This window comes from Belonocnema kinseyi, chromosome 7 (genome assembly GCF_010883055.1).
Source record: "Belonocnema kinseyi isolate 2016_QV_RU_SX_M_011 chromosome 7, B_treatae_v1, whole genome shotgun sequence".
Taxonomy (NCBI): Eukaryota; Metazoa; Arthropoda; class Insecta; order Hymenoptera; family Cynipidae; genus Belonocnema; species Belonocnema kinseyi.
Window position 1 is genome coordinate 21933775 of NC_046663.1, and position 21484 is coordinate 21955258.

At 29.9% G+C, this 21484-nt stretch overlaps 1 protein-coding gene across 2 annotated transcripts in view; it reads right to left on the reverse strand.

Annotated features, from left to right (window-relative positions):
• LOC117176937 (Krueppel-like factor 3) overlaps nucleotides 1-21484 on the reverse strand; it is a 766707-nt gene that overhangs the window by 91223 nt on the left and 654000 nt on the right. Inside the window, exon 5 of one of the 2 annotated variants that reach the window (XM_033367338.1) lies at nucleotides 2114-2161. The exons of the other annotated variant lie outside the window; for it this stretch is intronic. Within the exon in view, the coding sequence (XP_033223229.1) occupies nucleotides 2114-2161 (48 nt within the window). The remainder of the gene's footprint in view (nucleotides 1-2113; nucleotides 2162-21484) is intronic. 2 annotated transcript variants of the gene reach the window in all.

Sequence of the window (21484 nt, forward strand, 5' to 3'; positions counted from 1 at the left end):
CAAAATTTCTCTTATTAAATCAAAATTAAACTATTTTTTTAAATTTCATTTAATCTCATGAAACTTCTACTTGCATCTCAGGAAATAAACGTTCTTGGTAAACAAAATCACCACCTGATTAAGAGTTTAACTACTTTATAAAAAATTTATTTTTGCACCGAAAATGCATAATTTTGGTTGAAAATTGATTTGCTTAGTCGAAAATTAAACTATTTTTTTACCCTTGTTTTTTTAGCACAAGAGTTTATTTTCTAAATTGAAATTGAATCAACTTAGTTGAAAATTCATCATTTTAGCTGAAACTTTAACTCTTTCCTGAAAAATGTGACTATTTTGTTGAAAATTCCCTTTTTTCTGAAAAATAATATTACTTTCGTACAAAATTTAACAAGACGGTTGACAAATAATTTTTTTCTCGAAAATTCATGTGTTTTGTTGAAATATAGTCTTTTTGTGGTAAAAATTCAATTGTTCGGTTAAAAGTTAATATTTTTTGTGCGAAATATAATAATTTTGTTAAATTTGATCTTTTTTTTAATAAATCAACTTTGTTTTAAATGCATTTTTTGGGGCTGAAAAGTCAATTACTTTGTTAGAAAACTGCACTATTTTGTTAAAAGTTTTTTTTAATTTACGTATTTTTTGAAAATTCATATTTTTGGTTAAAAATTCAACTAACGGTTTGAAAGTTGAAATAATTTTTTAAAACTTTTACTATTTAGATTAAGTTGGCCTTTTTTAGTAGAATCTTATTCATAATGATGAAAAATCTATGTACTTTTTTGTTGAAAATTCAAGTCTTAGGTCGAAAATTATTCTCTTTTAATAAAAATTAAATCATTTTGTTGAGAACTTTCCTTTTTCGTTGAAGAAGTCATTTGTTTTGTTGAAAAATCTTTTTTCAATTAATATTAAATTACTTGTAAAATTTTTTGAGGAAGTTTTTTCGCAAAAACAACAGTTTTGTTGATAAAAGCTTTTGCTACGTCAAAAATTTAATTACTTTGGTAGAAAATTTCACTACTTGAGAGAAAAATAATTTTTTTTGAAAATTTATGTATTTCGTTGAAAACTTAACTATTACGGTAAAGTTAAATTTATTTTGTTAAAAGTTGAATCATTTTTTAAAGATATAAGTTCTGATTGAAAATTCAACTTGTTTATTGAAAACTCATCTCCATGGTAGCAAAATGAAATCATTTGTAGAAAAATTAATTTATTTAATTGAAAACTTAATTTTTTTGGTAAAAACTTAATATACTTTCTTAAAAGTCAAATCATTATGTTAAGAAGTGTCATTTCTGATTGAAAAGACAATTGATGTGTTGAAAAATCATTTCTCTGGTCGAAAATAAATTTTTATTGTTGAAAAATTGTTGTTTCTTTGTAGAAAATTTATCTTTTAACTGCAACTTTAACTTAGCCAGTCAAAGATTCATCATTTTAGTTAAAATTTATTTTCTTTGGTTGCAAATTTAACTATTTTGTAGAAAATTCCTTTTTTCATTTGGAAATTAGTTTCATAACTAAAATTTTAACTATTACAGTTTTGGTAAAAAATTTATCTTTTTTAGTTGATATGATAGCTATACTGATCTACAGCGGGTATTGTGTATTTTTTTAATCAAAGAAATATTTGTATAAACTGAAATATTTCTAACTAAATTATGTTTTATTCATATCAAACAAATTAATTACAAAAAATCATTTATTTGATCCAAGAAAGTATATATAATTAATTAATTAAAATGCGATATATAAAAAAACAAGGTTTCATCTCAGAGAAACCAAATTAGGTTCAAAAAAGTTTATAGCGCTGATGTTCCCAATACAATTCATATGGTATTTTAAAGCTTCAAGAGTTTGCTACGCGAGTTAGAACCTTTTCATTTGGTCTCCACGAATTATCACCGTTTCAATTGATTTATCGGAAATGGAACTTTGCTACTTGGATACGTCTATTCAAATCTAAATTTTATCAAGTCAAACAAGAAATTCTGTTTCTCTCAATCATACAATGGTAAACAAATTTTTTCGTTTGATTCAAACAGTTTTCTCAATAGCTGACTCTTAAAAACAAATCAAAGTTTAAAATATGAATATGAGTTGTTACCTTGATAATCAAAGAGCCCTCGCGTGAGTACATTCAGGTTGAACTCACCTGAAACAAAAAAAAGCCACGTCAGTCGCGAAAAATGTTTGCATCTTTAAGAAAAGGGTTGAATATAATGAAAGAATTTGAGGATAGGTTAGGATAGGATAAGTGACTTGAAGCACGGCAAGAGCACAGAGGTCGTGCAGTGTTTTAATCACGTCATGAATAGTAATAGAAATCCCGCACTCGTGATCCATTTCGACCTTCGCCATGACCGTGGCCGCCGTTATAATCTATAGCGGAATACATTATCCTCAAGATTAGTGTGTGAAAGGGAAGAAGGAGAAAAAGAACTCGACATGATCGAAGGAAAATTCATACCTACATGAACATTGAACAGGTAAATGTACCTGCGAATGCTTCCCAAGGTGTGGGCAAAGTGTGAATAACGTTAACGCCTTTTTCGGCTTAGACCGACTAGACTGCAAAGCGCATCGCTGGTGTTCAATATCATAACGCCGCTGAGACTTCAGTAAATCGTCTGTGTTGACAGTAACAGCACATAAGGATAGCTGCTCTCACACTGGAACTGGTACTGATGCATAAAGAAAAATGGATGTTCACAGTTACATCCAGATATTTAGTTAGAAGATGTTGTATCTACTTGGAATACTGGGCCAATTGTTTCATTGTTTGTCTTCTTCTAAGCATTCTGTTTGATTAGCTGATTTTAATTAAAGTTGGGAAGCTAAGAATTAATTAGAAGATTTTGGAATTTGTTGGTTACTGGGCTAATGTCCTTTAAAAGAACTCACCCTGTATAGTTGTTTTGTTACATTGTTTCTTCTTCCAACCATGGTTATAAGATGCTAATTTTAATTGATGCCGACCAAGTAAAAATTAATTAGAAGATGTTTGATTTTGTTGGTAACTGGCCGAATATCCTTTGAAAGATACCATCTGTAGAGCTGGTTTGTTTCATTGTTGCATTATCAGTTTGTGTCATTGTTGCATCTTCTTCCAGACGTGCCTTATGATTAGTTGATTTTAGTTGTTGTTAGCCAAGTAAGAAGTAATTAAAACATGTTGGATTTTATTGGTTAGTGACCCAATGTCGTTTGGAAGAGTCCATATGTATAGTTTGTTTTGTTGCATTGTTTCTTCTTCGAACCATGCTTTATGATGAGCTGCTTTTAATTGATTAATTAGAGCGTTAATTAGAAGATGTTGCATTTCTTTACTCAATGTCCGAATATCTTTTTAAACAACCTATCCGTATAGTTTGATTGTTCCATTCTTTTTTGTTCCAAGCATGCATTATAATTAGCTGATTTTAATTGATGTTGACCTGGTAATAATTAATTAGAAGATTATGGATTTTGTTTGTTATTGCCTCATTATTCTTTAAAAGAATCCATCTGTTTAGGTGTTTTGTTTCATTGCTTTTTCTTCCAACCGTGCTTTATTAATAACTTCTTTAATTAATGTTGGCCAGGTAATGTTTAATAAGTGGATATTGGATTTTTTTGGTAAATTCTTAAGATCTTTTATAACAATACATCCGTATAGTTGGTTTGTTGAATTTTTCTTTCTTCCGAGCATTCTTTATGATTATCTGATTTTAATTATTGTTGACCAGGTAAGAATTAATCAAAAGATGTTCGGTTTTTTTTATTACATTCCTAATATCCTTCGAAAGAACCCATATGTCTAGTTATTTTGTTTCATTACTGTATTGTTGGTGCGTTTCACTGTTGCATCTTCTTTCAGCCGTGAATTATAATCAGCTCATTTTTATTGATGTTGATCAAGTAAGAATTAATTAGAAGATGTTCAATTTTGTTGACTACTAGCCCAGTATCTTTTAAAAGAACCCACCTATATAGTTAATGTGTTCCATTCATTTTTCTTGCAACCGTGCTTTTTGATTAGCTGATTTTAGTTGATCTTGACCAGATAAGAATTAATTAGAAGATGATGGATTTTGTGTATTACTGGGCTAATTTTCTTTTTAAAAATCCATCTGTATAGTTTTTTTATTTTAGTGTGTTTTCTTTCGACCGTGCTTTATGATTAGCTGATTTTAATTGATGTTGACCAGGTGAAAATTAATTAGAATATTGTGGATTTTGTTTGCTACTGTATCAATATCCTTTGAAAGAACCCATCTATTTAGATGGTAGGGATTAATAAGAGGATGTTGAATTTTTTGGTCAATGTCCTAATATCTTTTAAAACAATACATCCACATAGTTTGTTTGTTCCATCCTTCTTTCTCACAAGCATACTTTATGATTAGCTGATTTTAATTCATGTTGACCAGGTAAGAATTAATTAAAAGATGTTCCGTTTTTTTGGTTACAGGCCGAATATCCTTTAAAAGAATCTCTTTGTTTAGTTGGTTTTGTTTTATTGATGTATAGTTGATGCCTTCCATTGTTGTATCTTCTTCCAACCGTGCTTTATGATTAGCATATCTAAATTAACGTTGTCCAGGTAAGAACTAATTAGAATGTGTTTGATGTTTTTTTATTACTGGCCCAATATACTTTAAAAGCACCCATATGTATCGTTGGTTTGTTCCATTGTTTTTTCCTCTAACAGTGCTTTATAATTATCTGATTTTAATTGGTGTTGAGCAGGTAAGAATTAATTAGAAAATGTTGCATTTCGTTGGTTACTGTTGGTTACTGTTCCAATACTTTTTTAAACAACCCATCTGTACCATTAGTTTGTTCTATTGTTTCTTCATCCAACCGTGCTTTATCATTAGCTAATTTTAATTAATGTTTACTAGATAAGAATTAAATAGAATATGTTAGATTTTTCTCGTTACGGTCCTAATATCATTTAAAAGAAGCCATCTGTATAGCTGGTTTGTTCCATTCTTTGTTCATACAACTGTGCTTTATGATTAGCTGATTTTAAATAGTGTTGACCAGATAAGAAATAATTAGAAAATCTTGGATTTTGTTGGTTAATGACCCATATGTTGGCCCCTCTGTTGGTTTGTTTCATGGTTGCATCTTTTTTGAACCGCGCTTTTACTGAATTTCTTTTTTAGCAACCTAATTTCGTACATTTCAGTTACTTTAGTATCATAAATGTGCCGGAATTTTCCGAACATTTCTGACAAAGTATTTCTCTCAGTGTGTGTTCTGGCGGTACAAACAAATAACCATATCAAAATCTCATAAATCAAGCAGTGTTTTTATAAATGCATAGCACCGCCCTCTTCATTCGCGATTCATGCGTTTAATACGATGTGCCAGATAACGCATGATCGCTTATTAACTTTCAGCGCAATAGCTGCTGCTGCCCGAGGTGTCAATGGCGGATTAATCGGAAGGTACAATTTAATTGAGAACGTGAGGTTCCTTGTTAAACGGTACTGTCAGTTTAGTTGTAAACTGTCACCTTTCAAATAAATAAAATTCTTGCCATAAAAAAGGGACAATTTTGCAGTAATTATTGAGTATAAATTTTGAAAACGGGCCATTTATATGCAAATATGTACTGGTCACCGAATCTTACTTACTAAAACGTGTTTCACATGCTTAAAATTCGTGTTAAGTTTTCAGTGCTTCAATCGATACTATGTTAAAAAATTTCTTACATGGGCGTGATTCTACTCAGAAGGATTATTTTCAGTTGAAGTTTTGTCGCCAGTTTTTTCTCAAATTAAACTATTTGGTTAAAAGTTGATTAAGCAGAGGTAGCTGCATAAAACTTTAACAACTGTGGTGGAAGTTTCTTCTAACAATGCACATTTTAGTTGAAATTGCACACACCCTTCACACATAAATTTTTATTTATTCGTTTTTTCGTGTCATTCAATTGTCATTGTTGTGCTAATATTTGAAACGTGGGAAAATGAAGGTGGAAACTGACATTGCCTTTTACAGTAAATAAACTTATACCGTAGGAAATAAGTAATGTCGTAGCCTTGAGCGAGTCACTATTGCGCAAAGTGACTATCACACCGCATACCCTTTCGATGTCTGTCCATGTTCTTTTTTTAATCTCCTAAGTACCTAGAAGTCTCTACATATTATTTTTATATTGCCACAAGTATAATAAATACAGTAAATTATTCCGGCAATTTCACGTTCTGTAATTAAACGGCGATTAAATTTAACCTGAATCTGGTTAATTGACTTTAGAATTCATAATGTTTTAATTAAGATGACAAGAAATATTCTCTGCAGAATGTTTCTTGTACATGTCCATGATTTTATTGAGACAAGCCGTCGTAATTAAATAAGTTTAGCTTTAATCATTTAGAAATAATTATAATTAAAGTCTTTCGCGGGGAATAGAACGTTTGTAAGAGACGATATGGCGAGCGATTGTATTTTTCAGATTTAAAATACTACATGGCTTGGATTTTCTTCAGAGTTTAAAAATATTGTTAAAAGTCCCTGGCAGCAATTCGGCACCACGAATCTTAATTTTATCTTTCTATGACCATTTTAAATTTTTTCTTCTTTTTTAATACTTGGAACTAATTCCCTACTACCAATCTAGATTTTTTTCTTTTGTGGATTTCTATAATCCTTTGGCACTTTTTTTAGTACTTGGCGAAAAATTTGCTACCATCAATTCTGGTGTTTTTTCTCGTATGGTATTAGGAATCTGTTTATACTTTATTTAGTATCTGGTGGCGCTGCGCTAACGCGAATCTTGATTTTGTCTTCGTATGGGAATTTAAAATCTTTTTTTTTTACTTTTTTTTAGTAATTAGCGGCGATTTCTTCTAACAAACCTTGATTTTTTCTCATATGGGTATTTATAATCTATTTCTACTTTGTTGAGTACTGAGCGGCGGTTCTCGAACACGAATCTAGATTTTTCCTCAATTGGTTCTTCAGAATCTTTTACTAATTTTTTTAGTACTTTGCGGCGATTCAGAACCACTAATTAATTTTTTTTGTATGCTATTTAGAATTTTTAAAAATTTTTTTGTAGCTAGCGTTGATTCGCTACGACGAATATAAATTTTTTCTTTGTATGGGAACTCAAAATTATTTTCTACTTTTTTTAGTCCTTAGCGGCGATTCCCTACCACCAATTTTTTTTTCGTATGATATTTAAAATATTTTTTTACTTTTTTTAGTACCTGGTGGCGATTCGCTACTACGAATCCAGATTTTTTCTCGTGTCTATATTCAGAATATTTTACTAGATTTTTTAGTACTTAGCGGCAATTCGCTATCACCAATTGTAATTTTGCTTGTATGGCCTTTAGAATCTTTTTCTAATTTTTATAGTAGCTTGCGGCGATTCGCTACTGCGAATCTCAGCTTTTTTCGTGAGGGAATTCAAAATAATTTTCTATATTTTTAGTACTTGGCGGCAATTTTTTGTTATGATTTCTAATTTTTATCTTCTATGGGTATTTAGAATCTTTTTCTACTTTCTTTAGTACTTGAGAGCGATTCACTACCAACAATTTTTTTCTTATTGTATTTGTAATCTTTTTCTCTTTTTTAGTACCGTATAGTAATTCAAAATCATTTTCTACTTTTTTTAGTACTTGGGAGCGATTTTTTATTATGATTCTTAATTTTTATCTTGTATGGGTATATAGAATCTTTTTCTACTTTGTCTAGTACTTGGCAGCGATTCACTACCAACAAATTTTTTCGTATGTTAGTTACAATCTTTTTCTACTTTGTTAAGTACTTGGGGGCGATTCGCTAACAAGAATTTTTTTTGTACTGTATTTATAATCTTTTTCTACTTTTGAGTACCTGGAAGCGATTTGTTACCACTTTTCTTGATTTTTTTCTTGTACGGGTATTCAGAATATTTGTATACTTTCCTTCGAACCTGGCATCGATTCGTTACTACGAATATTAATTTTTTTCTGGTATGGACGTTCAGAATCTTTTATTACTTTTTTAATTACTTGGAAAAATATTTAGAATCTTTTTCTACTTTGTTTAGTACTTAGCAGCGATTTGCTACCACCAATTTTTTTTCGTATAGTCATTTTTTTAGAATCTTTTTCTATTTTTTTTTGAGTACCTGACGGCGATTCGCTACCACGAATCTTAATTTTTTATCGTATGGATATTCATAATCTTTTACTACATTTTAAAGTACTTGGCAAAATATTTAGAATCTCTTTCCCCTATTTTTGGACGCTGGTGGCGATTAGCTACCACGAATCTTAATTTTTTTCACATTTTTTAGTACCTGAGGGCGATTCGCTACCATTTTTTTCGTATTGTATTTATAATCTTTTTCTAGTTTTTAGTACCTGGCAGAGATTTGTTACCACGAAGCTTGATTTTTTTCTTGTACGGGTATTCAGAATGTTTTTCTGCTCTCTTTAGTACCTGGCAGCGATTCGCTACCACGAACCTTTATTTTTTTCTTGTATGGATCTTCAGAATCTCTAACTACTTTTTGTAGCTCTTGTAGAAATATTTAGAATCTTTTTCTAGTTTCTTTAGTACTTGGCATGGATTTGTTACCACAAATTTTTTTTCGTATAGTCATTTTTTTAAAATGTTTTTCTACCTTTTTCTAGTACCTGACGGCGATTCGCTAGCACGAATTTTAATTTTTTCTCATATGGATCTTCAGAATTTTTTACAACTTTTTTCGTACTTGGTGGCAATTCACTACTTTCAATTTTGATGCTCATCTCCTATGAGTTTTATTAAATCTTTTTCCACATCTTGTAGTATCTGGCTGTAATTGGCTACCACAAATATTAATTTTTTCTCCTATGGATCTTTAGAAATTTTTTCAATTTCTTTTTATTAATTGGCTTCTACTCACTAACACTAATCATAATAAAATTAAACTACAATGACAAAAAACAAATGTATTGTCTATATAATCTTGCATAAATTTGATCACATTATTTTACATAAATTGATTAATAAGGGGTCGAAATGACTTTAAAGTATTTGCGTTGGCGGATGATTTGCGGAAGCGATGTAAGTGTCCATGTAAACTCTCCGACTCTTTAATCTACTCAAGCGTGTTCGATCCGGCCGTAAAATAAAAAATACTCATATTTCGTTCAGAAGGACTTATATCCGCGTATCGAAAGAGTTAATGACGTCACTTAGCCTTATTTGCAAGTGCCGCTTATTATACCCATACGACACGCTTTCAACGGTTAACGCGTTGTGGCACGTACATAATAACGCATAAAGTACCCACCAGTTGTTATTACATCTTCAGAGAATGTTATTTCTTTTGAGAAAAGCATCCCTAACAATTATCTTAATAAGTGTGATTTACATTTGTGAGTGCTAATTATAAATAATAATGAGTGTTCAGCGAAAAACGATTCTCCTGATAAATATGGGCTTTGGTGATTTCTGATAGAATAAACTGCATTCTCCAAAGGATAGCTGGACCAGGTTGAACCTGTCATTATCACCAGGTTCATTTTTTCGGTTTACAGATACTCACACACACCTTCAATTTTTGTTCGACAGGGGAAATTTGTTAATTTTTCACAAAAATAGAAGAATTTTCAACAAATACGCAAATTTTTAAACAAATAACTACATTTTCAAATAAAAAATTTATACTTTCATCTAAAAATGAAAAATTTATATTTTAAGCAAAAAAATGATTTCTTTTGCTGAATTTTAACCTCGAAAATATTAATTTGTTTACTAAATAGACGAATCTTTAACCAAATAGATGCATTTTCTACTAAAATGATGAATCTTCAGCCCAAAAGAAATTAATTTTTATAAAGTAGTTCAACTTTTAACCCAAAAGTTAAATTTTTGGAGCAAAAAGGCGAATTTTCAAAAATTAAGATTTTGAAGTCAAGAAACAAACAAAATTTAATCTAAATCGTTGAATATTCAAGCCAAAAAACGAATTTTTTGTGAAACGGTTGCATTTTCAACCCAAAAATATTGTTTTCAGCCAAAAGGTTAATTTAAAATGAAAAAAAAGATAAATTTTATCGCCACAATGGAAAGTTTACATTTTCAATTAAAAAAACAATTGAACAAGAAAAAAAACGAATTTTTAATTCATAAGTTAAATTTTCAATCAGACGTAAGCTTTTTAAACAAAAAAATAATAATTTGAAACAATGTGGTTCAACCTTCAATCAAGTAGTAGAATTTTCAGAGCAGAAAAATAATTTTGAAACAAAAAATATTAAACTTCAACCACCAACAGTTTCATATTTTTACTAAATAATTTAATATCATTAGTAGCAATAATAAAATAACAAATAAAATGAATAATAAAATAAAGTAATTTCGGACCCACAGAAAAGGACTTGCAACAACAAAAAACTGTTCTATAAAAAAATGGATATTTAATATAAAAAGACAAATTTCCACAAAGAAAATGTAATTCAAAACAGTTAAATTGTTTACAAAAAACTGTCTTTTAGACAAAAATAAGAATTTTTTGGAAAAAGTTTAAATTTTCAACGATAAAAGTCCATAAAAACGAAGACTTAGAAAAAAATTTTTGAATTCAAACAAAATATTACAATTAAAAAAATGTTTTATATTGAATTATTTGTTCAGAATTAATTTTCTTCATTGAAAAGAACATCTATAAAAATTCGTATTTTCGGGTGTACTTAAGGTTTTTTTTTTTAAATTCATCTGAAAAAGTCGCCTTTTTTATTAGACTTTTTGGTAGTAAAATCATCTGCTTAGTCAAAAATTCAACTAGTTGGTTTCGAAATGACTTTTTGCTTACAAATTAATTTACTTCACTGAAAATTTACCTATTTTGTGATTTTTTGTAAAACTATAATCTCCTTGGTTTAAAATTCAACTATTTGGTTAAAAATGTATATTTTTTGTTGAGAATCTATATTTTTTGGTAGAAAATTAAGATACTCTGTTGAAAATGCATCTGTTTGGATGAAAATTTAACTAGTCGATTGAAAATTCAACCGTTTTGAATCGAACTGATATTTTTTATTAACAATGCATCTTTTAGGCAGAAAATGTATCTGTTTTGGTTAACGATTTATATAATTTCACACCAAACAGACTTCTTCATTTGATTAAAGTGTTTTTGATTTAACACAACAATCATTCCTTAAATAAAATATAAACTATTACATTTTTTCTTGAGAATTCATCTTTTTCGTTGAAAATGAAACTAATTGCTTGAAAGTTGAAATACTTTATTAATTCATAAGAAACACTAATATTTGACCAATCCTAACACCCGCCTCCCTCCCGAACCATTTAAAATTATTTTTGGATGACCCCTAAATAAAGTCCCGAAAAAGATTCCGTCAAAATTTTCAGAACCTAACAAAGGAGGGGGGGGGGGCAGTTCAAAATTTTAGGAAAAAAATCGAAATTTTTTTCGAAATAGTGTCAATAGTGTGGTGAGTCCACTGTTAGAAATGTTCGGAAAATTTTGACATATTTAGAAACTAAAGTAACAGAAATTTGCGAAATTAGGTTTGTCAAAAACGAAATTCAGTAACTTTAGTAGTAAATTCATTAAACTTTTATTAAAATTAGGAATGTTATCTGAAAATAAGAAAGTGTCCTGAAATTCCTAAATAGTAACAGAAATGATAGTTATCGTGAACGAAAGAAGTGCGCAGTTCGCCACTGCGCACTATTCGCCTCTCCAACTCGTTCAAGGCGGACAAACTCTCTTGGCTTTGGTCATGGGCGTCAATGAACTGCAAAAGGTTGTATTGAATTATTACGATGCAGTAAACCTATTTCTTTCAATAATGAATCATGTTAAGCGGTAGAAGGATTAGAAATTTAGACGAGAAGAAGAAACGCAAAAAAAGTGTTGAAATCGAAACTAAGGAAACGAGCTCAAAGTTCGGTTGATGAGCAAATTATCTTTGCAACAAAATAGTTAGAAAGGTCAATATATAATAGTTACAATAATTACTGCGATTATCTGCTTAGTGAATCAGCTTTTAAAAAAGGTACATCAGGGCCGCAAGAGACTAGCAGCTGCATAAATAAATAATTAATTAATCCAGTTTTAATTGAATGGTGAGTCCATTGTTTGCGTCAAGTGATGCCCTCTTGGTCCCTGTTCAAGAAATTTCTTGACGGTTTCTCCCTAAAGCTTTAGTGACTCGTCTCTAAAAAATTTCTAATGAAATTTCTAACACTGGAGGCCTGACATTGCCATCTTAAAAATGAATGTTCCGACTTTAATTTTGCATCTAATATTTGCCCCACTTGTTCATCACTGATCAACATTAGGACCTCAAAAGTTTTTCTATCCACCTCGTAGTCGTTTTCCCTACAATAAATTAAACTGTTTTCACAATGTTTGAAGTTGTTCACTAAGCCATAACAATGCTCGCCTAATCTAAATGCTTACTATAAAGTTGTTTCGTGATAGAGGCTTTTCCCACGGACATTTGCTCGCTTGTAGTCTCGGCCTCGGTCTGTTTGCGAGGGTGTTTTTGAAATCTTGACATTGTGAATGGTTTCGATGGAGGAGCTGCAAAATCAGCATAAAAGTTTCTTGGGCAAGAGCGCAACCAGTGCATGCAGCCAGCCATTCGTAAAGTGTCCCTTTCAAAAGCGAAGGACAGAAACTAGAGCACTCGCAGAATAGCTCTCACAATTTTCAAGAATTTGACTGAAATAGTGAAAGGGAAAAGACTGCTTATATTACAATCTGAGAAGGGAACCTTAGAAAACTAAATAATTGTCTTGTGTAAGAAGCCATTTTATAAATTACACATCAAGTGGACATTCAATCAATACGTGATTCTGATTTGTGCACCCTGTCGCGAGACATCCATCAGTTCATGGTGAGTGGGCAGCACTGAGGAATTTTTAAATTATCTGATACTCAGCAACAGATTTTCTACCATCATGTTTAAATACGGTCAAGACTACAATTTTAAACTAATTTCAAATTTTTTAGTTTAATTAAAGCTAATTTATTTTTGAGAAGATTCCTCGATGTCCATTTCAAAAATATTTTTTTTCCAATATTTAAAGATTAGTTTGAAAAAAATGGTAACATTCAAGATATGATTGCTTTAACAACATCTAATTAATTAAAAACGATTGATGTTTGTGTGTACTCGATAAATAAACATTAGGGAAGCATAAATTGATAGCATCTTATAAATAATTAATTTATCAGTAACAAGTGTATTGTTATAAACAATGGTGTTTGAAGTGCTTTGTTTCTAAATCGTGCTTTGTTTGAATTATGAGTTATGCTACAGTAAACTATATTTTCATTTCATATTCGTCCTTGTAATTAGCAAATTTTATTTTAAAAATCCGCAGTAACTGAAACTTCTAAGAATTGCTTAAACAGTACATTTCTTAATAAAATGTTTGCGTTACAATTAAAAATATATTCGCTTTGACTTTTGAATGTTTTTTCGTTACCTTCAATTGGACTAAAAACGAAAATCACTTAATAAAGATCCAAAATCATTTTAAAAAATAAATTTTCTTGATAATAACGATAGAATTGTCAATAACAGATTATTGATTTATAATAAAATCTCATATTATGGTTTTCGAATGTTTATTTGTAATTAAAGCAACCATACATTAAAATTTTACAATTTTTTCAAAAAATGATGTTTAAATAAAGTAAGAACTGCGAATTAAATTATTAGAACCCAATAAGAAAATCCAAAAGTTATTCGCTAAAAGATAATTACTTTTAATTAAAAAGTATGCTACTATATTTTTGGTTAGGATTTCATCTCTCTTCGTTGAAAACTAACCAATTTTAATTAAAAATTAACTATTATTGTTTTAATTGGAAATTCATTTTGTTAGTTGAAAATTTCATTACTGTGTAGAAACTTGAACTTTTTAAATATATATTTATTTTATTTTTTCAAGATTTAACTACTTTGTGGGAAATTCGTTCTTTTTTTCGTTAAAATTTTTTTTCGTGAAGATTTAACTCGTCTATTATTGATTAATAATTAATCTTTTTTTAGTTTAAAATTACACAATTAAGTTAAAACTTTATATATTGTGTTGTAAATTAAATTTTTCGGAAATTAATCTTCTTGATTGACAATTTAACTTCTGAGTTAAAATTTAAACTATTTTCTTAAAAAGTAATTTCACTAGTTGAAGATCGATTTTTGGTTGAAAATTTATCTATTTAGTTGAAAGTTCATTTTTGTGTAAGGATTATTTTGACTAAAAATGCAACTATTCCGTTATTAACTGAAAATTAATGTTTTTTATTTAAAAATTCAACGATTGGGTTAAAAATATATCTAATTTGTTGTAAATTTGTATTATGCTGGCGAAAAATTAGTATCGGGTTAAATAAAAATTTAACTGCTTATCTGAAAATTGAATCACTTTGTTAAAAAATCAATTTATTAATTGAAGATTCATCTCCTTAATTGAAAATTTAACTATTTTGTTCGAAATTTATTTCCTTTTTTGTCCAAAAATCAATTATTAAACCAGGTTGAAAAGTGATTGATTTTGGAGTAAAATTAAACTACGTGGTAGAAAACTAATTCTTTTGGTTAAACATGCAACTGTTTGGACGAAAATTAATCTGGTTTAGTGGAGGAATTTTTCCGCAACTTTCCCTAAAGTTATTTTTTTTAATTTTTAATTTTATTTTTAAATTTTTTTTCTGATGAAAATTAATTTTTATCTGAAGCTTCAATAATTTTATTGAAAATTCAATTGATTGTTTGTAAATTAACTTTTTTGTTGAATATTTCTATTCTCTGTTCGAAAATTCAACTGTTTCATAGAAAATTAGTTTTTTTTTTGAAAATTCAATAATATGGTACAAAATTTAACAATCTGATACAGCATTAAACTTTTTAGTAGAAAATAATTTTTTTTAGCTAAAAATTTAACTATATTGTTTAATACGCAGCTCTTAGATTTTTTGTTGAGAATTTATCTTGTTTTGTTTGCAAATTAATCTTTTCGACGGAAAATCATATATTTGGTTGAAAATGAAAATATTTGGTTTTGAATGAACTTTCCTAACGAAAATTCACATTTTTTAATCATAAAACGAATCTATTTTTAAATTAACTCTTTGCTTTTATTGTGATTGTAAATTACCTTTTTTGTTCAAAAATTATATTCTCGAGTTTAAAATTCAACGATTTCGTATAAAATTCAATCACTTGGCAAAAAATTAACCCGTTTTAGGGAAAATTTGTTTATCCTTTTTATTTATAATTTATTATTCTCAATGAAAATGTATGTACTACGATTATGTTTAAATATTGCTCTTATTCAAATAAAAACGATTTTAATTATTTCATTAAAAATGTATGTGCTTTGTTGGGAATTCGCCTTTTATGGTAGAAAACTAATTTTAATAATTTAAAAAAAGAGTTTTGTATATAATTTTAATAATAATAATTCATTCTTTCAAATATTTCGTTGAAAATGTTAATTTTTTGTTTAAGATTTATTATTTTGGTTTGAAATTCTTTTTACTTTAAATAAAATTTAACGTTTTGTCTGAAAATTTAATAATATATTGTTGAAAATTAAATTGATTGTTTGCAAATTAACTTCTTAGTCGAAAGTGTGTATTCTCTGGTGGAAAATTCAACTGTTTCATAGAAAATTCGTCTTTTTTGTTTGAAAATTCAACAATATGGTACCAAATTTAACAATTTGATACAGCATTAAACTTTCAAGTCGAAAATCAATTTTTTACTGAAAATGTATTCTTCCCAAAGAAAATTTAGCTACTTGATTTTTTAAAAATATTCTTTCTTAGTTTGAAAATTTAAACTTTTGTTTGAATTTGTCAAAAATGAAAAAATTAGAACTGAAAATTATTCATACAAATTTAGGCGAGCAACAAATCAATTTTACAGAATATTAACTTGTAAATGTATGTACTTCGTTCAAAATTCGTCTTTTTTTGGTAGAAAATTATCTTTCTGGGCTGAAAATTCAATTATTTGTTTAAAAATTGAATTATTTTGTAGAAAAATCGTCCTTTCGGCAAAAAATAATCTTCATGGTTGCAGATCTATCCTTTTCGATAAAAGTTTAACTATTTAGTTGAAAATTCAACAGTATTTTTTAAACCACATCTTTTTGTCTAGAAAATTCAACACTTTGAATGAAAACATTTTTTCTTTATTGCATAAAAAATTTTTCTTCGCTTAAATTTCATCTATTGGATTTAAAAATTCATCTCTCTTAGCAGAAAGTTCATCTTTTTTACTGAAAAATAGAACAGTTTGGATAAAAATAATTCTCTTTCGTTAGAGGATGTACCTCAATAGCGAATATTGTCTATAGTGTCAATAGTGTCTGTTTTTTCGAGAATCGCCCATCCAAAGTAAAAAATGAGATGAATCCGATTGATAAATCTTAAAAAAATTTTACCGACACATCTAAAATTTCGCGACAGTAGACTACCGTGCTTAATCGTATTATCCATCCTGTTAAGAACCGATCGTGTTAACCGGAAAGATGCCCAGCGTAGTTAGGATTGAGTCGTCACACGTCTAGGTCTGGCTGCCGTGCTGGCAAATCGTCGGCTCAATAATAAATAAGTTTCCGCGGTTTTCAGTGTAAATGCAAAATCGCGCTTAATTTATGCTGGCAAGCAAACACGTCTGGTACTTGAACCCCCGCGGCGCAGTTACAACGGCTTCATAAAGCGTGCATGCCTATTGCCTATTGCTTAGCATCGCTACCTCTGCACTCACTTACCACAACTTACCCATTACAGATATTTACTTTATGCCTACGTTGCTCAAACAATTGTAGAGTGAAAATTTAAAAAAATAATTAAGCACATTTGTGTAATAACTAAGGTACTTTCTAAAGTGTTAGGAATGTTCGGAAAATCTCGATACATTAGGGATACTGAAGAAACTGGAATTTACGAAACTAGGTTGCTAAAAATAAAATACAGTAACTTGAATATTAAGTTTACGACATTTTTATTCACATTTAGAAACAGTTTCTGTAAATTGCAAATAATTTTCTAAAATACCCAAATGGTACATCAGGAACACAAATGGTAAAAGCTGTTAGTCTTAGGGAAAATTACGTAACGCTAGACAAATCAAATAATTTACCACATTTGTGATTTTTCCTCATCTAGCCTAAATTCTTTATAGCATTCTTTATTAAAGCAATTTCTTTTGAATTGCAAAATAGATTTAAAAGTTATCATAAAAGACCTTATACAATAGAAAGTGAAAGCAAAAGAAAAAATCATTTTTAGCCCAAAAAGAAAGTTTAACCAAAAAAAGATAAAATTTGTACCAAACAGTTGTATCCTCTACTAAAAAGATGAATTTTCAACCAAGGTTAGTAGGTCATCTATTCAGTTTGTAAGATATGGTACTGCTATTTTGTTATTTAGGACAGCCATTTACTTAGTTGCTGGTACTAACTGAATAGCCACTGCAACTAATGGGATTTGTGTGCCAACTAATAAAATAGTAGTTTTATCTCTTACTGACTAAATAGTTGGCTCAACTAACCATTTTTTTCAGTGTCTCTAAAACAGTATAATTTTCAATCTATAAACATAATTTTTGAACAAAAAAGTTCATTTTCTACCAAATAATTCAATTATCATACAACAAATTTAATTTTCTACTAAATAGTTAATTTTTTATAAAAATACTTTACTTTTAAGCCAAAGACTTGAATTTTGTATTTTTGCCGAAAGACTTTTAATTTTCAATAAAAAATATCAATTTTTAAGAAAGAAGTTAAATTTCAACAAAACTGTTGTATTCTGAAACAAAATAAAAAACTGATTTTTTACAAAAAAGTTCATTTTTAACCGAAAAGATAAACTTTCTACCAGAAGATAAATCTTCTTCTGAAAAAGAGTAATTTTTAACAAAATACATCAACTTCAACCAAGTTTTTGAATTTTGAATCCAAACAGAGGAACTATCTACAAAATAGTACAATTTTTAAACCAAAGATATAATTTTTCAACAAGAACATTTATTTTCTTCCAAATAGTTAAATTTTTATAAAAATAGTTACATTTTTCCTACATGATTAAATTTGTACCAGAACAGTTTCAACTAAATGTATTAATTTCAACGAAGTTGTTGAATTTTAAAGCCAAGAAAGGCATTATCAAGAAAACAATTAAGATTTTGACAAAAAAATATCATTTTTAAAAAGAAAATTAACTTTTCATCAAATTGTCCAATTATTATAATAATAGTTTAATTACTAACCAAACAGTTTAATTTTTGTATTTTTAACCAAATATTTGAATTTTCAAAGCACAAAATTTTCCACCAGAAGATTAATGTTCTACCAAAAAGAGGAGTTTTTAACAAAACACATTAATTTAGTATAATTCGTTGAATTTTTTAGCCAAGAGTGGCATTATCTATAAAATAGTTGAATTTCTCACCCCAAAATAATATTTTCCGAACAAAAAAGTTAATCTCCTAACAATTCCATTCCATTTTGAATTTTCAACAAAATAATTAAATGTACGACCAGATAGTAGAATTTTTAACCAAACAGAATAAATTACACCCAAACTTATAAGGTAGACTTTTGAACAAAATAGAACGGGATATCTCCTTGGGTTATATTAATTCAGTAGTAATTTAAGGAAAAAACGAGAAAAAGGGAAAAGATAGAAAATGGGGAAACGGGAAAAGGGGGGAAAACGAGGGAAAGAAGAAAGGGCAAGTTTCTTGAAAACGGAGAGAAAAAGTAGAATTTTTAAAATAAAGCGGAAAGTATATGATTCAAATCAAATTTAAAATCCTATTTGACGTCCAATAATCAACTTAATGTGAAAAATTTCTAAAAATAAAACCAAGAATCTAACGACAACATTCGAACAGCCATCATGAAATGTTCCATAACAATCTGAAAAACAAACTTCTTTTTTCTCCCTAAAAAAGAAAAGAAAAAATTAATTTTCCCTTTCGACAAAAATAAAAAAGATGAAAGAAAAATGAGAAGGCAACCAACCAAAAAAACATGTAAAATGTTTTTGAAAATACCAAATGGAGCAGATTTGACATTGACCATGATAGTGAAAATACCTGAAGTTAAAAATAAGTAGGTAAAAAAAATTAAATAAATTTAACACTGTTTTCATTATTTAATCACCACTTAAGAAATTTAAATCAGTTTAAAATCAAATTTTAAATCCTATTTAACGTCCAATAATCAATTATGTGTATGGAATTCTTGAAAGCAAAACCAAGAATCCAACGAACAAAGACCAACCACCATAAGATACTCCCATGGTAATTAGAAAAAAAAAATAAAAAATAAAAGAAAGAAAAATGAGAAGGCAATCAACCAAATTTCTTCCCCCTTTTTTTATTTCTTCTGTTTTATTTTTATTACTATCAAATCTCTACAAAAAAACACGGTATAAATATTCATCAACGTTTTAGCAATCAAAGAGCATCCTTAACAAACCCAGAAATTTTTGAGCACGCAGGAACAGCAAGGAAACTACGATGCTCTCTCTTTGATCGCAGTTTCGTTGCTGTTCCCAGCTGCTCAAATATCCAAATTTTGTAGTTGAATTCTTAAGTTTTTTTGTCAGGAATTCTATCCATTATTTAATCACTATCATCACTTGATAGTACCCTAGTCAACACCTGAACATCTTGAATTTAACATATTCAATCACCTGGTCATAAACCCTTCATTCAGATAGCCTTAGATAGACAGCTGGTGAGATATAGCTACGTTCTTTGTCAGCTAATTTTCCCGGTATTTTCGAATACCTGCAACTTTTTTGACTCGGTTGATGAATAAAGCAACAAGAGGCTTAGCCATGCAGCTACAGGTTATTCAGAACAGTGAGTAGATCTAGTGTTTGAGCGACCATTCTTACATGGACACGGCTGCAAAATGTCGCACAGAGAGATGGATGAGGACTGGAGTTGGAGGCTAGTATCAACCCAGGTCGGAAATCTCGAAAGATACTCCTGATCCAGCAAGCGAGCAAGCAAGCGAGCAGGAAGGAAGGACTCCTCGATCGCTGCAGGTAGGGTAGACTCTAGGCTCTAGAGTGTACACAAAGCCACATCGCCGATGTTCTGCATGCTGCTTATAATGGAATAGTTCGTGGTCGAGGATTTATCGCGACTATTTCCATGTCTCTTGCGGAACACGCTCCGCATTCTAGTAAACGGGTCGGTGCATCAAGGTGCATTGCAAAGGTGTACCTTGAGTGGGTCGCCGAGTTAGACCTAGACGCGAGGTCGCGGCCGCCGTATAGCCAATAACGACCTCCTCCAAGAGGCTCTAAGGCTTATTGCTCGTAAATTGCATATGGCTTCCCGCTTTCTCATTCCGACTTGTCCCAGCTGACATTCTTTTCTTCATTCTTGCTTCTTCTTGTCTCCTAGATCTGCACTCAGAGTTTAGAGATACTTTTGAAGAATTACTACGAAATCCGGATTTCGAAGTTCCCTGGCTTTCCCTGACTCTTTTCTGAATCTTCCCTGGCTATTTGCTGGCTGTTCCCTGGCTTTTCATTTTCACTGAGCGTTATGAGTTTTTCTTGGAGGTATAAAAACGGCCGATCCACGACTCGTCCTCATACCTTTTTCAGGACGAGATTGTACGCACAATCTGATCTTTGCGGCCATGAATCAATAATAATCTTCTGTTGAAGAAACAACCTGATTCACGAACGGTGAATAACAGCTTTAAAGTCCATATATCGAAATATGCAGAAAAAGCTATCACAAGAAATTACAACATTGCCCTTTTCCATTTCGCCAATTCCGTATCAATTACTTCGTGGCTATCCGGTTTTTTTTCAGGGTAAAGAATATATTAGGAAGGTGACCAAAAAGGTCATAAGAGCCATAAAATTTCAAATTAATATTAAAATTATTTCTTGATAAAAATATCCTACTCCTTCTTCACTCCATTGGGAAACGAACAACAAAACTTCTGATTTCCGGCCAGGTGCTGTTCCAATTAATCTATTCATGAATCTTCCCTGGCTCGTTGCTGGCTCTTCCCTGGCTTTTCATTTTCACTGAGCGTTATGAGTTTTTCTTTGAGGTATAAAAACGGCCGATCCACGACTCGTCCGCATATCTGATTCAGGACGAGATTGTACGCACAATCTGATCCGCGCGGCCATGAATCAATAGTAATCTTCTTTTGAAGAAAAGACCTGATTCACGAACGAGGAATAACAGCTTTGAAGTCCATATATCAAAATATACAGAGAAAGCTCTCACAAAAAATTACAACATTTCGCTTTTCCATTTCGCCAGTTCCGTATAAATTACTTCGTGGCTATCAGGTTTTTTTTCATAGTAAACAATATACTAGGAAGGTGACCGCAAAGGTCATAAGGGCCATAAAATTTCAAATTAATATTAAAATTATTTCTTGATAAAAATATCCTACTCCTTCTTCACTCCATTGGGAAACGAACAACAAAACTTCTGATTTCCGG